This window comes from Pollicipes pollicipes, unplaced genomic scaffold (genome assembly GCF_011947565.3).
Source record: "Pollicipes pollicipes isolate AB1234 unplaced genomic scaffold, Ppol_2.1 Scaffold_6686;HRSCAF=7923_pilon_pilon_pilon, whole genome shotgun sequence".
Classification (NCBI taxonomy): domain Eukaryota; kingdom Metazoa; phylum Arthropoda; class Thecostraca; order Pollicipedomorpha; family Pollicipedidae; genus Pollicipes; species Pollicipes pollicipes.
Genome location: NW_023596921.1, coordinates 28878540 through 28901623, shown reverse-complemented (window position 1 = coordinate 28901623; position 23084 = coordinate 28878540). Strand labels below are relative to the sequence as shown.

The following is a 23084-nucleotide window of genomic DNA, read 5'->3' as shown; positions in this document are numbered from 1 at the left end:
CTCTCTCTCTCTCTCTCTCTCTCATATCTATCTCTCTCTATTCTCTCTCTCTCTCTCTCTCTCTCCTTCTCTCTCTCTTCTCTTCTCTCCCTCCCCTCTCCTCTCCTCTCCCTCCCCTCCCTCCCTCCTCTCTCTCCCTCCCTCCCTCCCTCCCTCTCTCTCTCTCTCTCTCTCTCTCTCTCTCTTCTCTCTCTCTCTCCTCTCTCTCTCCTCTCTCTCTATCCTCTCTCCTCTCTCTCCTCCCTCCCTCCCCTCCCCCTCCCTCCCTCCCCTCCGCCTCCTTCCCCTCCCCCTCCCTCTCTCTCTCTGCTCTCTCTCTCTCTCTCTCTCTCTCTCTCTCTTCTCTCTCTCCTCTCTCTCCCTCCCTCTCTCCCTCCCTCCCTCTCTCTCCCTCTCTCTCTCTCTCAAAAATGCAGATATAGAAATGGTGAGCGTACCTCACACATTTCACCCACTCTGCCGTTAATGGCCCGCATTCGTGGTGTTCTTTGACTGAGGTTCTCGGTTCGACTCTAGCCAAATGTTAGTTTTACGACACTGTTCCTCGTTTTACTGGCTTTTCACGTTCACTCCAACACATGTTCACTCTGTCACTGCTCGAAATAGTAAAATCTCCAAGAACTTGTGCAGAACGCATCAAGCACGCATTTTAAACAGCTTCCTTCAAGAGCAAGAACCACCACCTATGTTCACAACTGTGACACCGTGTGTACTCGGCAAGATTCGCACGTGAAAGAGCCAGCCGTGTCTACCTGAGCCGGTGTCAGCCAGTTGCACACCACACGCACGGCCGGCGGAGCCTTGGAGGGGTAGTCATCAGGCAGGCAGAACTCCAGACATATCGGCGGCAGGTAGCGCACCGATATTACATCCTTGCCTGGGGGAGACATGAGGAGAGAATGAACCGGCATCTCCTTGCCTCAGGGTAACATGGGGAGAAAATCCCACAGCAGTTCCCAAGAGTTTACGTGTGGTGTATCATGGAAGAAGATACACCACACGAGATACCTGCCCTAGAGTCATGTCGAGGACAGCACAAAACATTTTGAAAACGAGCTATCCTCTGATGAAGAACTCAGCAATGAGCAACAGCGTTGTGGCCACAAGGAGCCTCCGGTGACATAAGCATTGTAACCCAATGGTAAAGTTTCTGAAGGCAGAGAAAACATGACGGGCTGCCCTTGGCTCGGTGCCATCAGCCCTGATACTGTGCTTCCTATTCAATATGTGTATTATTTATCAGGTTCCTGGTATCTGACCTGTAAGAATTTGTAAGACCAATTAAATCAAACTCTTAATTATTCGCTGTCCCCATGTAAGTTTGCACAACCCTGTGTGAGGGGGCTATTTCAGATATTTCCTCTTATTATTAACAAATAGTCACCAGAACGTTCAACTCGCCAATGACCACACAGACACCCTCAGATTTAAGAGCACATACCAGCAAAATGGTCAGCACTCAGCAGTCCAAATATTTCAGAACTTCAGTACTATTGGGTCCGAAACTGAAGCCAAAAACAGGAAGGTCTTTTTGTAATAGCATCAACACAATGTTTCGCTTACAAACATTAATAAACGTCATGCTTAATGCAATTAGCAACTACTGCCAGCTGAAATGGGAGTCCCCGTCCCACCCCTTACAGCATGAACAACCGCCAAAAGGTCATAGGTGAGAAAGTCCCAGGCGATCTCCAACATCATGGATAATCAAAACTATCAAGATGATGTATGGCATTAGCCTGAAGCTCACAGAAACCAGCACGGAAGATGAGCGCTGGTGTGAAAAGTACTGGTAACGTAGCCACCATCTCCCGCTCAAATTTACTAAGGACTCCACCTCATTACCATTCATCCACCTACTTACCACTTTTCATCTTAAAAACTAAATGCTCAACAATGCTTCAAGTTGCATTCCTATATTGAATACTGTGACAACTGCCAAACTGTAGTTTATTCAGGAAGTCGTACACCGTCGGGCTCGACAATCATTATGCAAAGGACTCATTAGCTGGCAACAAGCCATACACAGTGCAACCTTGAGAGCTAGCATAAGAGCATGCAGCATGCAGCAACGAGTGTGCCCATGGCCGCACGCACCAAGCAGCCACCCTGCAAGGCGAATGCAGCACGTGACACCAAAAGCACTTGCGCAATCACCCAGGCATGCACATGCAACACGCAACATTCCTCCCATCCCAAGCTGCAACACAACCGCCGGAGATGGCGAGAGCCGAGCATAGCGCTCAGTAGGTCACAGCATATTGGGTATGAGCCGCTGCCACAGGAGAGTGCGACCAAAAGACACGCAAAAGAGCTTGGCTGGACAGCGAAACTAGGACTTTAAAACTTCTTCAGAGTATCATAAATCAAGCTTAACTGAGGCCCGTCGACGCCGTTCGCTCCTTCTCCGCTGAGGATAAGCTTCCATCTCAGTCATTTTTCCGTCCAGTTAGCAGATGATTGTACCTAAGTTTCATCTAACCGTGTACCAACATCTGTTCTGCGCCCTGAGCTGATAATCCCAGCCCCTGCTGCTACTGCTTCTTTTTTTCACTGCTCCAATTTTCATTTTTTTTTCAATTTCAAAAAAAAAATTCACAATTTTTCCACTGCTCCCGATTCGTTTCCAGGCTCAGCATCCTCTACATCTTTGTCCGCGATTTCCATATCTGCGTCATCACCCTCTCTCAGGAATCCTGAACTTTCAGTCAGTGAACCGCCAGCCGTCCACCTGCTTCATCCCTGTTGAACGCATCCTTACAGTCACATTTCTTCACTTCCTTTGATACTTCTTCTCTCCGCTGTTCCTGAAATGGCTTAAACCGATCGTGATGGACTACCATCCGATATTTCGCTCTTTCTTTAAATCTGACCCGGTACGTCACACCTTCTTGCAAGACCGTAACCACCTGGTATGGCCCACACCACGACATCTGCAACTTTGGAGAGCGGCCCACCCGCCTCGTCGGTTTGTACAGCCACACCATATCCCCGACTCAGACATACTGACGAGCGCCCTGCGCTTGCCTTTCAGGTCGTTTCCGGGCCTCACGTACGGTATTGTCTTGCACTCGGCGCTGAGCTTGACGGAGGGATTCCATCATCTCTTGCACGTACTCCGTCTTGTCACAGGTCGATTGTCCATTACAATGCATCATCTGAGTGGGTAGTCTGGCTTGCTGTCCATAGAACAGGAATGGCGACTGTTTTGTGGCTTCGTTGAAGCTTGTGCGACAAGCAAACATAACGAACGGTTGGTGCCTATCCCAGTCTCGCTGATCTTCACGGACATACATTAACAGCACTGCGCATAGAGTGGGGTTCAATCTTCAGTTTGGCTGTTGCCTTATGCATGGTACGGGGTTGTACGAGTCTTTATTATGTTCAGAATTCTGCAGATTTCATAGATTGCCGTCGCTTCAACATGTCTTACCTGATCCGAGTGGATCACCTCCGGACACCCGTGGCGACATATCAGCTCTTACACAAACCCTGGACCAATCGTCACCGGCTCTCGCACCTGGAACCACAGAGTGGTCCTCTTCTACGTCTCTCAGTGAAAACCCACCTGAGCTCGGTTACGCGCAAAATGGCCAGGCTGTCCACGTCAGTAGCACAGACCACCACGCCCCTGCTGTAGGCCACCAGTCCCTGGCCAAGTAGGCACGACTACCACAACGATAGCAAACACCACCAGGGAAAGTTATTCCTCCATGACTTCCATGTCCAGCGCGCTCACCCCCTCGGTAAGCACCTTTACCGCGCACTCCACGGGGAGCACGCCCGAAGCTCAATCTGCCAACGCTCGCCTAAAGCTCTACCATGAAGGCTGCCATCGCGCTGACCTGGTCGCGGAGCTCCGCCACCTCCTCCGCTACGGCAGACCGCGCCCCCAGCCTCCTCGCCGGCGAAGGAGTCGGAGCCGAAGGTGCACCGCAAACCTGCCCAATCCTTCCTGTCCGTCGCTCCAAGTCGGCCAGGGACTCGTCTTCTATGGCTTGAAGCGTCAGTTGCGTAGTGAGATTGTAATTTAGACCATCGGTGAATTGAGCTTCGACAATCCCTTCTCGAGGACGAGATGCCCATTCTGGGTAAGCCTGTTCTGCAAGTTGCTGTAACTCATGCAGGAATTCAGCAGTTGACTGTCCCTGCTGGCATCGCTATGATCTCAACTGCAGTACATAGCCACTCTGCAAGCCAGGTGAGTCAAACTCGGACATCCGCAATGTTTGAGACTCTGTATACATGCTTTTGTGCTTCTCTAGCAAATGGCTGAAGAAATCATATACCTTGTCAGACAGTGATTTGGACAGCTGTCCCAGTTTGGTAGCCTCATCATTCCAGCCATTAACCAGCACATACTGCTCAAACTTGTGACTGTAATGCTCAAGATTGTCCCTCCCATCAGTCTCTTCATCTGGCCACTTTACCTCCAGATGTCATGATGGTTGCCTTTATCTCTTCCTGAATTGTTGGCTTAATGTCCTGTTCAGGTATTGTCTTCAGCATCAGGTCTGGCCATAACTGCCACCATTGTGACAATTGCCAAACTGTAGTTTATTCAGGAAGTAGCACACCATGAAACTGAACACTCATTCCACAACACATGCAAATAGCTCATTAGCTGGTGATTGGCCATACACAACATGCAGTCTGGAGAGCTAGCATAAGGGCATGCAGCAACAAGAATGTCAGCGACCACATGCCGGCAAGCAACCACCATGCAAGCCAATGCAGCAAACAACACCAAGTGTGTGCACAAACACCCAGACATGCACATGCAACATGTCATAATACCAACTAATATTCAGCAAAGTTGGGAGCATGGCACACTCACATCCAAAAGAGGATTACTGACAAATTACTTCCACAAACTGGTAAGAGAATGCCCTGCATTTAAACTAAATACATCACCTAATGACTAGAAAAATGACAAATACCTAAAGCAGCTGAGCACTTTGATGTGCAACATAATACTTTTAGCAAAGGAGCTCACCAACTTCTGGTGGCTTGATCTCCAGATCGCATTGGTGTTCAATGGGCACACTGATGACACCAGTCATGGTTGCCTGGTCAACCATGAACACACTGTCATGGCCATATATGCTGTCCATGGCCAGCATCTCCTCTTCCTGAGCTTCCTTGTCAGTCATACTTGTCAGGCAACTGAAACAGCCAAACTGATTAGCCACAGACAGGTGCATATTTTCTACTTCACATGTATATGCCCATTACAGTTTGGTGGGGACTTAAAAGCAATTTGCTAAGCAAGTGTTACATATTAAGGTTAAGGAATTCAGACAGGCTCACTGGTCATACTAAGACAAAGGGTATCTTTTATGTAGCACATTTGCCTATATGTGCCAGACAAAACAAAATAAAATTGGATTCTTCCTAACCTTCTAGTGTCTTGAAGCCCCAAACAATAGGAAAACAGTAAATTTAAAAGCACTAAATGCACCAACTAAAAAAGCCTAAAAATGCCTGTTCACCATGTCATTGCATTTACTACATGCATTTAAACACATTCCCATCCTATTTCAGCAAAGGCTTCTACTGTTATGCATGCCTATATATGGTCACACTGATTTCTTTGGGATTCATCTAAATTTTAACTGACCACAGGCTTCCATAAGGTAATACAAACTTTCACACCTGCCTAGCAAATCTACCTTGACTTGTAATCAATTAAGAGTATTTACCTCAACCACCAGTAGATAGCTTATGAGTATTTTACCACCTTGGGCCATCCAGGGTACAAATGGCAGACCCACTCCAATTCACTATGCTCATATTTTGAAAAATAATCACAATGAACATTCCATTATAGCCAGAATCTGAAAAATGCACTTAACACTACCAACATTTTGAGCAAAACATCTCAGAAAATACTTCAGCCATACCACCATAAGCCCAAGCACTCTCAGTATAGCATAAGATCTCCACCAATAGCAGAGCAGAGTATCAACATTTCAGGGAACTGTGATAATTAAAGGTAATTGCAGTCAAAAATGCTCTCAACATACCCATACACACAAACACAATGTGAAAATGTGGAACAATTTGGCCAGACCCATGTTTGTTTGGTACATGTTGGTTTGGTAATGTTTGGTACCTGCATGAGCCCAATTCAAGGCACCAATTTATATTGGGAATCTATCAGTGATGAATCTTTTGTTGACTGGTGCTGTAGCAGCCAGGTATTCTTGGCTTAGCAGTGTGCAAAGGCATCATCCACTGCATCAAACAGCCATGAAATGCATGTGCACAAAGCCTTATCATTACATACCCTGAACCTGAGGCGAATCCCCGCAAAACGCCCCACCGACTGGAGCCCTCACATGTATATATCGCTAGGCAACGCTGGTGGGCGAGCACCATGTGGGTCACCACCAAGGCCCAATAACGTCATAACATATCGCCTTAGCCACAACCATGCGCAACACCGCCTCTACCACTGGGTCAGGCTGGGTCAGGCTCATTGTCCGTGCGCTCCGGTGGGTTTGCTCTGCAGCCCCCGAGGTGAGTTTTACTGACGATTTTGGTGCTCCACGTTGTACTAAAGCTACGTTTCATTCATGATCCTCCGCGACCAAACCAAAGCAGTAGTTTAGCGATCCAAGAAAATCACACCGCGAAACATATTTACGAGTGCAGGAAATAGCGCATTTGTTTCCATTGTTGCGCATGAAGTTTCGCGTTAATTTTCATCCGAAGCTTTGTAAGAAGCTCATGAACTGGGGTGGGTGCGCGTCCATCATTCTGGTTTTTGTTACCTGGTTAATGCATTTGGATGCTCCGGACGATGAGACATTGTTTGCTAGGAGTCTTATTGTTTGATTGGTGCACTCCCAGCCGGGTTAGCGCCAAAATTACCTAGGTGGCGTAGGCCTCTCCGCCGAGCACACGATCCGATCACGGGCGGACTTACGAGCATTACCTCCATAAGCTATTGCTTGCATTTGCGATTGCGTAGTGCAGAGGTGGCAGAACCTCTGTGAAATGCGAGGAAGCTAAGATAACTTTTGCTGTGTTGTTTTCCCTGTACCATCAGAGGATCAGTGCAAACTGGCAAATATGTGAACCCCAGACATGTGGGACAGACTGAATCCCATCCTGAATAGGGTGATAAAACTAGGTTTTAATCAATTCTGGGTTTTAGTGATAAAACGCAACTCACACCCATCATGGCTGCCAGTTTTGTGAAGTTAAACAGCTTGGTGGACATTAACCAGCACAATTGCTTTTCAGACTTTGGGACCACATTTTAAGGGTTCATGTACTATTGGTTATAAATTGCTGTTGGCATATGAAAATATGAAGCTGTAAAAACTGAAGAGCATTGAAGAGGCACAATAACTTACCTGGTAGGTAGCAGTGGAAACAGGTGCTGTGGGCTTGCATTTTGTTTCACAGCCTGCTGTTTCAACCATGGGACATTTGTTCATTATGTGAGACACATATAGCATATAGGTGCTGTGTTAATCACCATTGTTGCTATTTCTGACATGATTTGCTGCAGGGACTGTGATTTCTTAACATGATGACAATGCTAATCCTGTGGCATCACAGTCACATAAAATTAGTTTGCCCCAGTCTTAGTCATGATGTTTCTGGTAATAAATGAGACTGAGAGAAAGTTATTCATAACCTGTTTCCACAGCCAGCCTTAACACCACTGCCTCTTGTGTTCAATCAGGAGCTGATGGGGGAGCCAGTGGGTTCGTGGTCCAGCGACTGGGAGCCGCTGGAGAGCGGCTGGGCAGGGGACGACGCCGTACTACTGGAGGCGGTTAGCGGACGTCCTCACACCTGCTCTCCCCCGCCTGGTCCGGCCCATGCTGATGTCATCGGGCGGCCGGAGCGACGCCACTCGTCCGGCCCCGCCGATGCTTCCGACTGCTCGGCCAGCCCAGTGTTGCGGCCGGCGCCCGCCCGCGCCCGGCGCGCGGCCAACTCTACCGACGCCGAGCCGGCCGGCCGCACGGCCGCCACCGCGGCTGCGACCACCGCCAGGGCCGGTCCGGCGTCCAGCCGCGTCCGTAGACGAGCGTTGCCGCGCGTGCGCCGCTTCCTGTACCCGGGGCCGAGCCAAATCTCTCGCGACACGCCGCCTGCGCGACTCCCGCCGGGCACGCGGCGCGCGGCCGCCACTGCTGCTCCCGCCCCCACCCCCGCCCCCCTCACGGCAGCCGAGGAGCGGGACGTGCGTGCCTGCCTCAGCACCATCGTCACCTCGCTTGAGGAGGACGGCGAGGCGTTCTTCACGCAGTGCCGGGTTAGTCCGGCAGCCGGGGCTGAAGAGATGGCACCACAGGCGTGCCCGCCTTCTGAGGAGGGCGGCGTTGGCCGATACGTCGCCAGGCCCGATGAAGGAATGATGACTCCTTTAGCTGCGGACGGGACAGGCACCACTGACGCTGATGTCGGCGGCGGCGACAGCAGCGCCAGGCTAGGCCTGGCGGACCCGGCAGAAGTGGCGCCCTGCCCGGACGGCTCAGGGGACGGTGGCGGATCTCTGGTGTCGTCTGACCCGGCGGCCGGCCGCAGCAGGGCTGGGGGCCGGGCGCTGGGGTGGGTCGGACGCGAGGGGGCCGAGCGGACGGCGAGCCCCGCTGCCGGCGACGGCCAGCGCCCCGCCGCCGCTGTCCTGAGAGATGTGACAAACGCAGCTGCCGCGTCGGCCGGCCGGCCCCCGCGGCAGGAGCTGTCTTCGGCGGGCCGACTCGGCTTCTGCGAGTGCTCGACACCGCTGGGCCGGCCGGCGGACGCCGCCGGCGGCGGCGGCGGGCTGGCGCGCGCCAAGCGGCTCTGGAGCGAGCCGGACGACGACGCCGGCTCTGACGACGACGTCAGCGGCTCGCCAGTGCTCACCAGCCACCAGAAGCGGCCGCGACAGGAGCGGGAAGGGCGCGAGCAGTGGCCGACCGCCGTCTCCGAGCCGGAGGCCCGTCCCGGCTCAGAACCGCAGCCCAGGTCAGCGGCCGGGGGCGCGGCGCCGCGGGCCGAAAGCGGAGACGAAGCGGCAGGAGTAGGAAGCCAAGACTGCCCACACCAGGTTTGGGGCGACGCGCAACACATGGACGAGGGCAGCGGCTTTACCCTTCATTCCGGCTTCCGCAGTGCTCTTGGTCGCGAAATTGGGGTTTCCGATAGCGCTATGCGAAAGGCCAGGGCTTTCCTGGATAGTGTGGACTTAGATCTGGCCGCTCATGACAAGCCTTCCCCCGGTAGTGGGCATCTTGTGACGTCATCTGGTGATTCCGCTGCGCGTCGGACTGGAAGTGGTCAAGTCACTGCACTGTCTGACCCACCGGTGCGTCCATTTAAACGTCCACGTATTGACGGTGACCGAGAAGAGGTGGACACCTGCAGGCATGACACTGCCAGGACCTCTGCGATGGGGAGGTGTCCAGCTGTGGAGCCGCTTCCTGCCGCGTTTCAGACCTCCAGCGGAAAAGCTGTGTCCGTCTCTAGTTCCGCGCTCCATGAAGCGAAAGTACTGCTCTCTGAAATAGCGGACGCCACTGACCCCCACGCCCCGCTCACGACGGTTCGAAGGAAAACGATCCAGGAGGACAGACAAGGGACAATTAAGAGCGTCGGCGATGTTAAAGCTAGTTCCTCGAAACAAGTTTGCGTGATGAACACTCCGGATTCTTGGTCTACTAGCGTATCTCAAGCTGGACCCCCTCGCACAGCCGTGGAAAAGGCCGATGTAGCTGCCACCCCCGGGGTAATCAAGCCAGGCCTCTTGGCATCAGCCCAGGAGTTGAACACCACCGTGGCGACGTGGAGGACTACCCATGCCGAGAAGATCGACGCTTCCTGTTCGAGCGAATCATCGGGACTAGACTTCGCTGTGGACATTGCGCGTTCCGTGAGAGCAGGTTCGGACGAGATCACCGATTTGTCCGCTGAGGCGTGCGCTTCAGCGCCAAGTTTCCGGACCGGAGAGGAAGAGCCAGCTGTTGGTGTTCAGACAGCTAGCGGCAAACGATTGGGCGTACCCGAGGCCGCGCCGAAGCGGGCCAGGCAGCTTCTTCGAGACGCCGCGGAATATGAAGGAGACGTTAATGGCGCTCCTGTGCACGGAGCCATCCAGTCAGACAGATGGAGCGACTCCGGGCCGCCCCCACGTCTCGATGAGCCAGCGTTGAGCCCGTCTGACCTTGGCGCCCGCGCGGCACCGACGCCTGGCTTTCAGACGGCTAGTGGAAAAAGAGTCTCCGTGTCTGTCCCGTCCCTTGCCAGAGCTCGAGCACTGTTCGAAGACGTCGAACACGTGTCCACCGTCGAACTGGAGGACGCCCCAAGCGCCGGCGGCACCGTCACGCCCGTGTCGATTTATGGGGAGAGGCTTCCCCGTGAAGTGACGTCAGCCGCACGGCCCCCTCTGTCGGGGCGCCACCGTGGGGAGGCAGCGGCGAACGCTGAGGACAGTGTCTCGCTCGCCAGGACCGGGACGGACTCGCTGGCATATCCGCTATCGGTGGTCGCAGGAGGAACTGTCGGCCCCGAGAGATCGGCTGGGAGTGAGCACTGGAACGCGCTGGGACGCCGACGAGGCTTCGTCACAGCTTCTGGGAAGCCCGTGGAGGTATCAGAGGAGGCGTTTACGAGTGCGAAGGCTTTGTTGGACAGTGTGGATGCGCCTGACACCACAGTGCAGGGAAAGCGAGGACGGAAAACACGCCCACAGGGAGAAGAAATTACGCCAGGAGATCAACCGGCTTGCCCGGCTACCGAAGCAGGCTTTACCGCGGCGGCTGGGCGAGCCGTTGTGTCAGACGCCGCTCTGAAAAAGGTCCAGTCTCTGCCGGAATGCGACACCACATTGGCGGCGGCGCAGTGCCCAGACCCGGGACAGGATGGACTCGACAGCTTCAGCACGGCGGCTGGTCAGGCTCCGGTAGTTTCAGAGGCTGCTCACGGTCAGGACATCACTCGAATGGACAGCGCGGAAGTGCAGCAGACGGAAAGCCGTCCCTCGGTGCCGCAGCGAAGTAGGGAATCACCTGCGGGCTTCGTCACAGCGAGCGGTCGGCCGGTGATGATGTCGGAGACCGCGCTCCAGAAGGCGAGAGCCATGCTGGGGAGCGAGGGCTCCGGCTGGGCAGTGTGGTGCCCCGAGGTGTCCGAGCTTGACTGGGGGCCGCCGGCTGACTCTGCTGCAGCGGCTGGTCGTGACGGGGGGCCGCCGGCTGACTCTGCTGCAGCGGCTAGCCGTGACAGGCAGCCGGCTGACTCTGCTGCAGCGGCTGGTCGTGACGGGGGGCCGCCGGCTGACTCTGCTGCAGCGGCTAGCCGTGACAGGCAGCCGGCTGACTCTGCTGCAGCGGCTGGTCGTGACGGGGGGCCGCCGGCTGACTCTGCTGCAGCGGCTGGTCGTAACGGGGGGCCGCCGGCTGACTCTGCTGCAGCGGCTAGCCGTGACGGGGGGCCGCCGGCTGACTCTGCTGCAGCGGCTGGTCGTAACGGGGGGCCGCCGGCTGACTCTGCTGCAGCGGCTAGCCGTGACGGGGGGCCGCCGGCTGACTCTGCTGCAGCGGCTGGTCGTAACGGGGGGCCGCCGGCTGACTCTGCTGCAGCGGCTAGCCGTGACAGGCAGCCGGCTGACTCTGCTGCAGCGGCTGGCCGAGCTGCGTCAGCGGTGAGAGCTGCTCTGGAGGCGGCCAAGACGGCACGTGACGACACCTGTGAAGACCACCCGAACTCGGGAGGTGCCTCAATCGTGGAGAGGAGCGGGCCTTGTGGTTTTACCACCGCGTCTGGTCGATCCATCGCGATTTCGGAGGCTGCTTTCAACAAGGCCAGGGCCTTTTTGGACGGTCACGAAGACAGACAGAAGCCAGACGATTGCCTGGAAGTGGAGCAGGACAAGTGTCGTGGTTTTAGCACCGCATCTGGCCGATCCGTGGCGGTTTTGGAGGCTGCTGCAGGAAAAGCCGAAGCTTCGCTGGATGATGCCGATGAAGACAGACACAAACCAGACGGCGGCCTGATAGTGGGTCAGAGCAAGTCGTGCGGTTTCAGAACGGCGGCTGGTCGATCGGTGTTAGTGTCAGATGCCGCTCTGAAAAAGGCCAAGGCCTTGCTGGACGAAACCTGTGAAGGCAACCTGAAACTGAACAATGGTTTAGGAGCTGGGAAAAGCGAGCCTTTTGGTTTTAGCACGGCATCTGGCCGAGCTGTGACGGTGTCAGATGCCGCCCTCATGAAGGCAAGAGATTTGCTAGAGATCGGAGACCTCTCTCGTTCGGAAGTCTCCTCTGATGTATCGCTGCAGGGAAGGGGACTGCCTGCCTGCTTCGTTACCGGGGCTGGTCAGGCAGTGGCGGTGTCGGAGACCGCGCTCAGAGAGGCCAGGGCTATGCTCGATGGCGTTAACGAAGACGAACGAAAGCCGGATTGTGGTGGCTTAGAAGTGGGTAATAGCGGGTCCCGCGGCTTCAGCACGGCATCTGGCCGGCCTGTGTCGGTGTCGGATGCCGCTGTCAAGAAGGCGGGGGCACTCCTGAGCAGTGCAACTGAAAACAAAGCCAGGCTGCAGGAGGGCTTGGAGACCAGGCAGAGCAGGTTTTGTGGTTTCAGCACCGCATCTGGTCGATCCGTGAAGGTTTCGGACGTTGCTCTGAGGAAGGCCAGGGCTTTACTGGACGATGCCTGTGACGACAAACAGAGTCCAGATGACTGCGTGGACGCATGGAAGAGCAAGCCATGCGGTTTTAGCACGGCGTCTGGTCGAGCTGTAAGCGTGTCAGAGGCTGCTCTCAAGGAGGTAAAGCTCGTGTTAGACGGCGAGACCAGTGACGCGTCTGAAGAAACGAAGGCAAGCGCCGGACAAACACCGAACACCGTTGCATCTTCAGGAGCAGGCTTGGAAGCCCGCTGTCAACAGACCGAGACCGATGCGAGCACGAAGCTCTCTGCTCAGCAGGACACGCCATATGGTCGTGCTCTGGTGGCGGGCGGCCCGCGGCGACTCCGCCTGACCAGTGAGCCCGACCCCAGGTCACCCAGCGCTGGCGTCGCGGGGTCATCAGTGCGCCCACCCACCACTACCGGCGCCGAGCCCCCGTCTGGGTGGCGCGAAGAGTGCGCGCCGGCGGGGAGGGCGACAGCCGCCCGGGCCGAGCCGCCGCCGGCCACCGACTGGGAAGGCCTGACGCAGTGCGTCGACGACCGGTTCGAGTTCACGCAGGTGGTGGCGGCGCGCGGCCGGCGTGAGGAGGAGCGCTCGGCCAGCCCGGTGCTGGGCACGGCGCCGAGGCTCCGCTCAGCGCGCCGCCGCTCGCGCCGCTCCACCGGCGAGCCCGCCCTCTGCACCCCACTCCGGTGCCGCTCGACGTCGGCGGCCGCCGCCGCGCCTGGCTCTCCGCCGCAGGCATCGGCGCGGGGCGCGGCGAGTAGCGGCGAGCGGCCGGCGGCGGCCGACGTGAACACCGCGCCGCCGCCGCCGCCACCGCTGCAGAACGGACGTGCTGAGGCTCGGGCGGCGGCGAGGCTGGCGCAGACGGCGCAGACGGCGCGGCGAACGCGGCGCGCCCAGCGCACTGTTGGCTCGGTGCTGACGGCGAGAAAGGGGGCTGCCGAGCGCGTCTCCCTCCGTCGCGGGCTCGGGGCTCTGCCAGCCGCCCTCACCAGGGACCAGGTCAGTGGGCGCCATCTCACGGACAGGGTCGCGTACTAAGACGCCGTGAGCTGCTTTCGCTTCTGCCACTTGGGTCTGCCACCGCCCGGCGCCATTCATTCGTTTGGCGTTTGTTGGCAGCAGCGCGTCTGGCGATTTCATAGAACCGTTCCTGACCCAGGTGGTGTTCATTCGACGCAATTCTGCAGGCACGTGTATTCTTTTTGGTTTGGTATTTGGCACGGCTGACCCAGATAGTGTTCATTAGACGCAATGCTGTAGGCACGTGTATTCTTGTTGGTTTTGGTATTTGGCACGGCTGACCCAGATAGGGGTCATTGGACGCAATTCTGTAGGCATGTGTATTCTTGTTGGTTTGGTATTGGGCGCGGATGATAATCCGAAAACACCATTCTCAGGTCCGTCGCCTTGTTGTGACCGACGTTGGCATGCGTTCTGGCGAACGTGTTTATCAAGCAGTGTGCGTGCATGCGTGCGTGAGTGCGTGCGTGCCTGCTGCGTTGTGTTTTGAGCCCGTCGGCGGCACGGCATTGCCGCCCTGTCACCGCTGTGTCGCCCACCGCAGGTGCTGTCGCTGGGAGTGCCAGCCGCCGTGCTGGACGTCTCATTCAGCTCGGCGGCCGAGTACCGGTTCAGCTGCGCCGAGACCACCCTGTGAGTGCGCTAGGCTGCCGTGGCCTGCCGACTCCGTCGGCCGCTCGGACACAGCGACGCCGCACGGCTGTTACCCGTGGGAACGCCACGCTGTCCAAGTAGCACGCCCGCCGTCATGTGTGCCGGGGCTGGTAGCTCAGTAGCTGTCGTTGCACGCGGAGCTTTCAGACTGATGTAGTTGTGACGATATGTCAAATGATCTACTTTTGGAAGCTTTGTAAAATAACGTTTCATTTATAGTTTTGGCGTTTCGGGCTTTGAGTTCAGCAACAGTGTATTAATGGAAAGTAGCTGAAAGCTTGTGTCTCTTAAGTGTTTCATTTTTTACGCCTGCCGAATGATTGCCCACTACCGTACGCCGTCATCTGGAATATCACTGATATCACGCAGCAGGTAACCTTGTAAATCGGGGGCTGGTTCGAGTGCCACGAAGCCTGTGTATCGAGCACCAGCTCCCTTGTACCCGCCAGGCAGGTGGACGGGTTTGTCGTCATCCCGGCGGATGACGACACGGTGGGCGTGGCCGAGGTACGGGCGGCGCTGTTGGCGTCGCCGCACGTCCAGCCGGACCTGGTGCCGCAGCGCTGGGTGGACAACGCCTACCGTCACCTGGTCTGGAAGCTGGCCGGTTATGAGCGACGTTTTCCGGCGTGGGCCGGCGGAGGGTGCGTGGATAGCGGAGGGGGCGCCGGGCCCGCCCAGGCCGGCGGGGGGGGGGGGGGGGTGCGTGGATAGCGGAGGGGGCGCCGGGCCCGCCCAGGCCGGCGGAGGGTGCGTGGATAGCGGAGGGGGCACCGGGCCCGCCCAGGTCGGCGGAGGGTGCGTGGATAGCGGAGGGGGCGCCGGGCCCGCCCAGGCCGGCGGAGGGTGCGTGGATAGCGGAGGGGGCGCCGGGCCCGCCCAGGCCGGCGGAGGGTGCGTGGGTAGCGGAGGGGGCGCCGCCCCCCCCCCCCACCCCCAGGTCGGCGGGGGGTGCATGGCAAGCGGAGGGGGCGCCGGGCCCGCCCAGGCTGCCGGAGGGTGCGTGGATAGCGGAGGAGGCGCCGGGCCCGCCCAAGCTGCCGGAGGGGGACTGGCTCACTGACAGCGCCAGGCATGGGTGCTCGGTGCTTGGCGTCGGCTCGGCAGTGCGGACGTTCGCCGCAGGGGGTGCTCCGTTTTATGCGGCATATCGGTGGTATTTGAGGTACAAGGCGGCCTGTCCCAACGTGGATTTGGCGCTGTCTAACGTGCTTCAGCCGATATTGGTACCTCGCATATTCCGTTAGGTGGGGAGGGGGGGGGGGGGGGGGGATCGGGGATGTGTGCCGTGTGACCGATGACCGCATTAGGCGTGGAACTGGTTGGTAAATGCAGATGGCGGATGTTGGCGGCACGCCCACATTATATAACCGCGGCAAAAACTCAGCCGCGAAGCAGCCGCTGTTGGCCTTTATTGCCCCGGCAGCAACCTTTGCCCGTTTGCTCATGTACTTGTTGTGTTACGACACGTGTCTCGGCATCTGTCTCTGCTGATAGTCTGTAGCGGTGTAGTGATTTACCACGTCTGTGTGGCCAAGCTGCTCAGGTATCGTGACGCTTCGTTGCCCGATTAGTGTGGTGCATGCAACGACACCTCGCTACCGCACCCTGTCCCTGTACACGCGGGCGTGGCGTGTTGTCGTCAGTGACCCCGACCGTGACCCCCGACCGTGACCCCCGACCGTCACCCCGACCGTCATTCCGACCGTCAACCTTGTTACTCCTGACCGTGACCCCGACCGTCACCCCCCGACCGTCACCCCCTGACCGTCACCCCCGACCGTCACCCCGACCGTCACCCCCGACCGTCACCCCCGACCGTAACCCCCGACCGTCACCCCCGACTGTCACCCTTGGTACCCCCAACCGTCACCCCCCACCCCCGACCGTCACCCCTGTTGCCCCTGACCGTCACCCCCGACCGTCACCTCCGACCGTCACCCCCGACCGTCACCCCCGACCGTCACCCCGGACCGTGACCCTCCCCCTGGACCGTGTGCACAGCTGCCTGACGGCGGAGCAGCTGGTGCGGCAGCTGCGCTACCGCTACGACCGCGAGCTGGACGGCTGCCAGCGGCCGGCGTTGCGCAGGATCACCGAGGCGGACGACTCGGCCGCCAAGACGCTCGTGCTGTGCCTGGCCGAGGTCACCACGGTGGGTGTGGATTCAGTTGAGAGGCGTGAGCTCGCGCGAGGGCTGCGGACTGCCCGACATCTCAGCCGTGCCCGGCCTGATGTTTTGGGCAGGTGACCACTGGTTTTCCGCGCTGTGTGATCGTTCTCACGGAAATCAGCTGCTGTTTGTTTTGTACGAGATCAGCTGCTGTTTGTTTTGTTCTGTGGCTGGAATTGCCTGAGCGGGTGTCGATGACAATGCTGTCTGTTTTTGTATGCGTTTGAAGTGGGATACCGCCTTTTTCATGTTTCATTAATTCGTATGTGTTCATGCTGGCTTTTTCGTTCTTCAACCAAAGAGTCAGCATTTGGAACTTCTCAGTTTTCATGTGGAAAAAGCTTTTTTTCGTTGCTCACTGATGCATCTATTTGGCCAATTGCGCCTCCATTTGCTCCCCGCTTTCCGGAGTCGGTGTCTGTGGTGGTGACGGACGGCTGGAACAGTGTGTGAACCCGTCCCTGGTGGTGACGGACGGCTGGAACAGTGTGTGAACCCGTCCCTGAGTCGGCGTCCCTGTGTGTGACCCCGTCCCTGGTGCGGTAGAGCCCTGAGTCGGTGTCCCTGGTGGTGACGGACGGCTGGTACAGTATGTGACCCCGTCCCTGGTGCGGTAGAGCCTGGAGTCGGTGTCCCCGGTGGTGACGGACGGCTGGTACAGTATGTGACGTGGTCACCGATGTGGCAGAGCCCTGAGTCGGTGTCCCTGGTGGTGACGGACGGCTGGTACAGTATGTGACCCCGTCCCTGGTGGTGACGGACGGCTGGTACAGTATGTGACGTGGTCACCGATGTGGCAGAGCCCTGAGTCGGTGTCCCTGGTGGTGACGGACGGCTGGTACAGTATGTGACCCCGTCCCTGGTGGTGACGGACGGCTGGTACAGTATGTGACGTGGTCACCGATGTGGCAGAGCCCTGAGTCGGTGTCCCTGGTGGTGACGGACGGCTGGTACAGTATGTGACCCCGTCCCTGGTGGTGACGGACGGCTGGTACAGTATGTGACGTGGTCACCGATGTGGCAGAGCCCTGAGTCGGTGTCCCTGGTGGTGACGGACGGCTGGTACAGTATGTGACCCCGTCCCTGGTGGTGACGGACGGCTGGTACAGTAATGTGACGTGGTCACCGATGTGGCAGAGCCCTGAGTCGGTGTCCCTGGTGGTGACGGACGGCTGTACAGTATGTGGACCCCGTCCCTGGTGGGTGACGGACGGCTGGTACAGTATGTGACGTGGTCACCGATGTGGCAGAGCCCTGAGTCGGTGTCCCTGGTGGTGACGGACGGCTGTACAGTATGTGACCCCGTCCCTGGTGGTGACGGACGGCTGGTACAGTATGTGACGTGGTCACCGATGTGGCAGAGCCCTGAGTCGGTGTCCCTGGTGGTGACGGACGGCTGGTACAGTGTGCGCGCCCAGCCTGACGCCGCCCTGCAGCGGCTGGCGCGGCTCGGCCTCGTCCGGCCGGGTATGAAGCTGGCTGTCCACGGCGCTGAGCTGGTCGGCCAGCAGCGGGCCTGCTCACCGCTCGAGGTGAGCTCACCATCAGCCGGGGGACCAGGCACGCCGGCCTCTGGCATGGTCTCTGGCACACATGGATGCGAGAGCTGTGGTCCATGACTGTTGAGGCTCAGTCCATGCTTTTACAACTGATAGATTGCTAGCCATCGGCGTAGGGGCATGACAATTATCGTGCTTTTCATCATTAAAGCGCGATGAAGAAGGTGGCGCAGTTCATTAATGGCGACTACTATGCTTGCACGGATCCGTTTTGGGATGAAGTAAATTACACGTCTTCAATTTCATGAAACTGAGTAACTTGGACATGACATAATGTAGACAAACGCGCTAACCCAGTATCCCAGTAGCCCCATTTAGTATCGAGATCATGTCTTTTATCGATTCGAAACCGATCAACATGTTCAGTGTGTTCCAGATGTTTTGTTGGGTTTTGTTTTTGCGTCAGTCTGTTTCCCTGTATACCAGGGTAACAGGACAGGTTCCTTTGTTATCAATTTACCCTGAAAAAGTACTATACAGGGATCCCCTAGCTATTTATACACTAAGTTGTTAAGGGCATTTGCGAGGAACATTATGCACATAGAAAAGACAATAGTAATAGCCTTGTGGCTCGTAGAAAAATAAACAGGAGAATGGAGGTACAGATGCATTGATATTTCGGCAACATGCCTTCATCTAAAGGAATAGCAGAAGACTTCTGCCATCCACAGACTTCTGCTCCTGGTTTCTGCTCCTGGTTGCTCTTATAGGCTTTTGTTCTCGGTTTTCTACGAGGAATAAGGCTATTACTACTGTCGTATCTTTATGCACTAGCGTTAGGTGTATGCATGCCATTAAGCACAGCTGGTTCCGTTTTCAGGCCAGTGCGGAGCTATGTCTGCGCTTCTCCACGAACTCGTGCCGTCGCGCACGCTGGGACGCCCGGCTCGGTTACCATAGCAACCCGGTGCCGTTTGCCAGCTGTCTGCGTGCCGTGCTGCCAGACGGCGGCTCCGTTGCCAGACTGGATGTGGCCATTGCTCGGGTGTATCCGCTGCTCTACTTCGACAAAGAGGAGGGCAAAACGGGTGAGGCAGACGCGTCGTGCGCCGGTAAACGGATGATCGGGCCCGTTTAGGCACAGTTTTGACATACCTTTTGGGAGTTGTCTTTTGAAGTATGTCTTGCTGAAGAGGATGGAGGCTTCGTCATGTGCGGGGTGAATCCTCGTGTGGCCTTCCTTGACAATGCGGGAGTCATCTGTCGCGTTCCGGGTGTAGGCATTGAGGGGAAGGTACAAGCTGGGGAGGCACGACCTTCCCCGACAGTGCCGTCTCCCATCTCGACGGTGTTCCGGGGAGGAAGTGGCGAGGGGGTCGTTGAGCCCGACCTCTGACAGAGCCGCCTCCTCTCCGACAGTGTTCCGGGCGGCGCGGCTCGAGCGGCGACGCGCGGCCGGCGCCGAGGCGCGCCGCCAGGCTCGGCTGGAGCGGCTGTACGCCGAAGTGGAGCGCGACCTGGGCGCAGCCGGCGCTGGCGACGACGCCGGTCCGAAGCGGGCGCGGCGCACCTTCAGCCGCGCCATGGTGGGCCAGCTCACCAGCGGTCAGGAGATCTACCAGTGCATCAGCGCCGCCGCCGACCCTGGCAGCGTCGAGGTGACTGCTGGGGTCGGCAGGCCCATGATACGGCGGCAGCTGGTGGCAGGCGGCACCAGTTGGGCCATCCCACTGGCGGGGGGGGGGGGGGGGGGGGGCTGCCAGCTTACGGACCTGTACTTGCCGTTGGTGTCAGGAACTGGTTGGGCAATGTTACCTGCACAACACTAAATTGTCATGATAAACTGCAATCTACAGCCCGCTCTTTGAAGAGACGTGTATCGTGCATGATATTGCGGTGTGTGTCATTAGGTTTCGACGTCGGTGGTCTTTTTCGCTCAGCTCTTCGTTACGCGTTGTAGTCTGCCTGTTAATATTCGGTGAAGCTCGGACACAAATCCCCGCCACGCCGTGCGTGTCTTGCCACCCTCCGCTGGACTGACGCCATCGCGTCGCCGCCAGTCATTGCTGACGGACCATCAGAAACTGCTGGCGGCCGAGCACCAGCGCCAGCGCCGGGACGAGCAGCGCCAGAGGGTGGAGGCCGAATTCCGCGCGAGGCTGGCGCAGCAACCCGACGATCGGCCGGCCGCTCCGCTGCTCAAGGTGAGGCGTCACACGCGCCGACGGCGCCGCGGCGCAGCCAGCTCGTCTGGAACGACGGCGTGACTGTGACGTGGCGGTGTGTGTGATGTGAGCTGGGTGACGTGGTACGTGAGCTGAGTGACGTAAGACGTGCGCTGGGTGACGGGAGACGCGGGGTGAGTGACGTGAAATGTGAGCTGGGTGACGTGAGACGTGCGCTGGGTGACGGGAGACGCGGGGTGAGTGACGTGAAATGTGAGCTGGGTGACGTGAGACGTGCGCTGGGTGACGGGAGACGCGGGGTGAGTGACGTGAAATGTGAGCTGGGTGACGTGAGACGTGGGCTGGGTGACGGGAGACGCGGGGTGAGTGACGTGAAATGTGAGCTGGGTGACGTAAGACGTGCGCTGGGTGACGGGAGACGCGGGGTGAGTGACGTGAAATGTGAGCTGGGTGACGTGAGACGTGCGCTGGGTGACGGGAGACGCGGGGTGAGTGACGTGAAATGTGAGCTGGGTGACGTGAGACGTGGGCTGGGTGACGGGAGACGCGGGGTGAGTGACGTGAAATGTGAGCTGGGTGACGTGAGACGTGGGCTGGGTGACGGGAGACGCGGGGTGAGTGACGTGAAATGTGAGCTGGGTGACGTAAGACGTGCGCTGGGTGACGGGAGACGCGGGGTGAGTGACGTGAAATGTGAGCTGGGTGACGTGAGACGTGGGCTGGGTGACGGGAGACGCGGGGTGAGTGACGTGAAATGTGAGCTGGGTGACGTGAGACGTGGGCTGGGTGACGGGAGACGCGGGGTGAGTGACGTGAAATGTGAGCTGGGTGACGTGAGACGTGGGCTGGGTGACGGGAGACGCGGGGTGAGTGACGTGAAATGTGAGCTGGGTGACGTGAGATGTGGGCTGGGTGACGGGAGACGCGGGGTGAGTGACGTGAAATGTGAGCTGGGTGACGTGAGACGTGGGCTGGGTGACGGGAGACGCGGGGTGAGTGACGTGAAATGTGAGCTGGGTGACGTAAGACGTGCGCTGGGTGACGGGAGACGCGGGGTGAGTGACGTGAAATGTGAGCTGGGTGACGTGAGACGTGGGCTGGGTGACGGGAGACGCGGGGTGAGTGACGTGAAATGTGAGCTGGGTGACGTGAGACGTGGGCTGGGTGACGGGAGACGCGGGGTGAGTGACGTGAAATGTGAGCTGGGTGACGTGAGACGTGGGCTGGGTGACGGGAGACGCGGGGTGAGTGACGTGAAATGTGAGCTGGGTGACGTGACACGTGGGCTGGGTGACGGGAGACGCGGGGTGAGTGACGTGAAATGTGAGCTGGGTGACGTGAGACGTGCGCTGGGTGACGGGAGACGCGGGGTGAGTGACGTGAAATGTGAGACGTGGGCTGCGTGACGTGAGGCTCGGACTAAGAGGCCAAAAGGACGTAGCTGGAGGTGTGACACATGGCGGACTACGTGAATGCTCAAAGGACGTTATTTATGATTTATGTCGGCGCGTTTTCTTGGGTTCTTCAACCGTGAGAGCTCTGGTCCGCTAAAGGCACATTTATTTACAGGCTGATTAGTTAAAGTCTAACCTTTATCTTATCGATATTCCGTTTGGACACACAAGCACGCTTGGGCGCCCGCGATCCAGGTCGATGCCACGACCGTCTCGGCCGGCGTCGTCGTACCGTGTTCTGCCCTGCCCTGAGGTGACCTCCGTCCTCGGCTCCGCCAGATCCGTGTGGCCGGCATGGACGGCGAGCCGGCGAGTGGCGCCATCTTCACCCTGTGGCGGCCGACGGAGGAGCTGCGCGCCTTCCTGTCCGAGGGCCGCGCCGTCTCACTGTGCGGCGTCACCGCCGCTGGCAAACGGTGGGTGGGCTGAGCAGGTGAAGGGCGTTCAGTTCGAGACGCACAACTGACTGCGGCTCGTTTTCCCCGCTAGACTCGGCCGCATCGTCCCCGCCGCAGCAGTGGCTAGCTACGGACGTCGGGAAGTAAACGAAGGGTCACAGTGGCAGTGCCCACTGCTGAACTAGTCGTGTTGGTTAATGTTGACGGACCCTGGCGGCATTTTTACGCGTTGGAATGGTGGGTCCATTGATAGGAAGCCTTGTCGTCAATCAGCCTGTGTCAGCTAGCAGTGACGTTTGTATTATCTGTCGTGGATTCGCAACTCGCGCTATCCTGCCTGCATCCCTGCTAGCTCGCAGAATCTGAAGCATTGTCGCCTGTCCCTCACCAGCCACTGTCAAAAACTGTTTAGGGTCTCCGTAATGCCCAGTCAATGACAGCCATGCACCATCTACCATCTTTGCTTAGTTGTCAGTTGACCGATTTAACGCCTTTCGCTTGGGTAGCCCCCTCCGCAAGTCTCAAAAATGAAGAGAGCTAGAGACACCACATTCACATTATGGGGTGGCCTATGTGAACTCACTTGTGCCAGATTTGAGGTCCATAGTCATGACGTTCAGGTCAAGTGAGGTCAAACAGTGTAAAACTCAAAATTGTTGTCTAGAGTCACCCATACCTCCTCATGCAATTGCCGTAGACCTAGATACCTATGTCATAAAAGTCACTGGTGTTCATCGAAGGTAAACGACCTTGTTTGAACTTAATGTCAAAGTGACCAGAATGCTGCAAGGTTTTCACTTTTGCACGTGAATAAGCATCAGGTTTACGCTAGGTGATGCGTTCCTAAAAACAAAATATTGACCAGGGTCATTGAGGTTGGTGACCTCTCTTGAAATATGGATAAAAACTACCCCATGAAGTTTATAGCAAAATTTATAGCAAAAAGTAGGCTTTTTATCTCCGGCTATTATGCATATCTGTCCTAAGGTTAACGGATTTTACAAAAAATCAAATTTAATAACTTCATTGCTGAGAAACTATCTAC

The 23084-nt window shown here is 57.3% G+C and overlaps 2 protein-coding genes across 2 annotated transcripts; one reads left to right on the top strand and one right to left on the bottom strand.

Moving 5' to 3' along the window:
* Nucleotides 1–752: 752 nt before the first annotated feature.
* On the bottom strand, nucleotides 753–6226 carry LOC119108724 (E3 ubiquitin-protein ligase RNF14; the record flags this gene model as incomplete). Its single annotated transcript, XM_037232353.1, is given in 3 exon segments — nucleotides 753–877; nucleotides 4997–5166; nucleotides 5703–6226. Coding segments are annotated over 2 exon segments (282 nt in total), but the record flags the coding sequence as incomplete, so codon positions are not given.
* Nucleotides 6227–7844: 1618 nt separating this feature from the next.
* Nucleotides 7845–22070, top strand: LOC119108157 (breast cancer type 2 susceptibility protein homolog). Its single transcript, XM_037231735.1, has 11 exons — nucleotides 7845–7875; nucleotides 8193–8278; nucleotides 8807–8947; nucleotides 14220–14308; nucleotides 14779–14973; nucleotides 16334–16484; nucleotides 17864–18034; nucleotides 18882–19089; nucleotides 19421–19659; nucleotides 20062–20205; nucleotides 21921–22070. The coding sequence occupies exons 1-11, from the start codon at nucleotides 7845–7847 to the stop codon at nucleotides 22068–22070; spliced, it is 1605 nt and encodes a 534-aa protein (XP_037087630.1).
* The last annotated feature ends 1014 nt before the right edge of the window (nucleotides 22071–23084 follow it).

Excerpts from the sequence above, each read along its gene's own strand:
- LOC119108157 (XM_037231735.1), top strand. The coding sequence starts at position 7,845 with ATGTCATCGGGCGGCCGGAGCGACGCCACTC. Across the intron at positions 8,948-14,219 it reads CCGCCGTCTCCGAGCCGGAG|GTGCTGTCGCTGGGAGTGCC; the intron begins GCCCGTCCCGGC and ends CGCCCACCGCAG. Across the intron at positions 14,974-16,333 it reads CCGGCGTGGGCCGGCGGAGG|CTGCCTGACGGCGGAGCAGC; the intron begins GTGCGTGGATAG and ends CCGTGTGCACAG.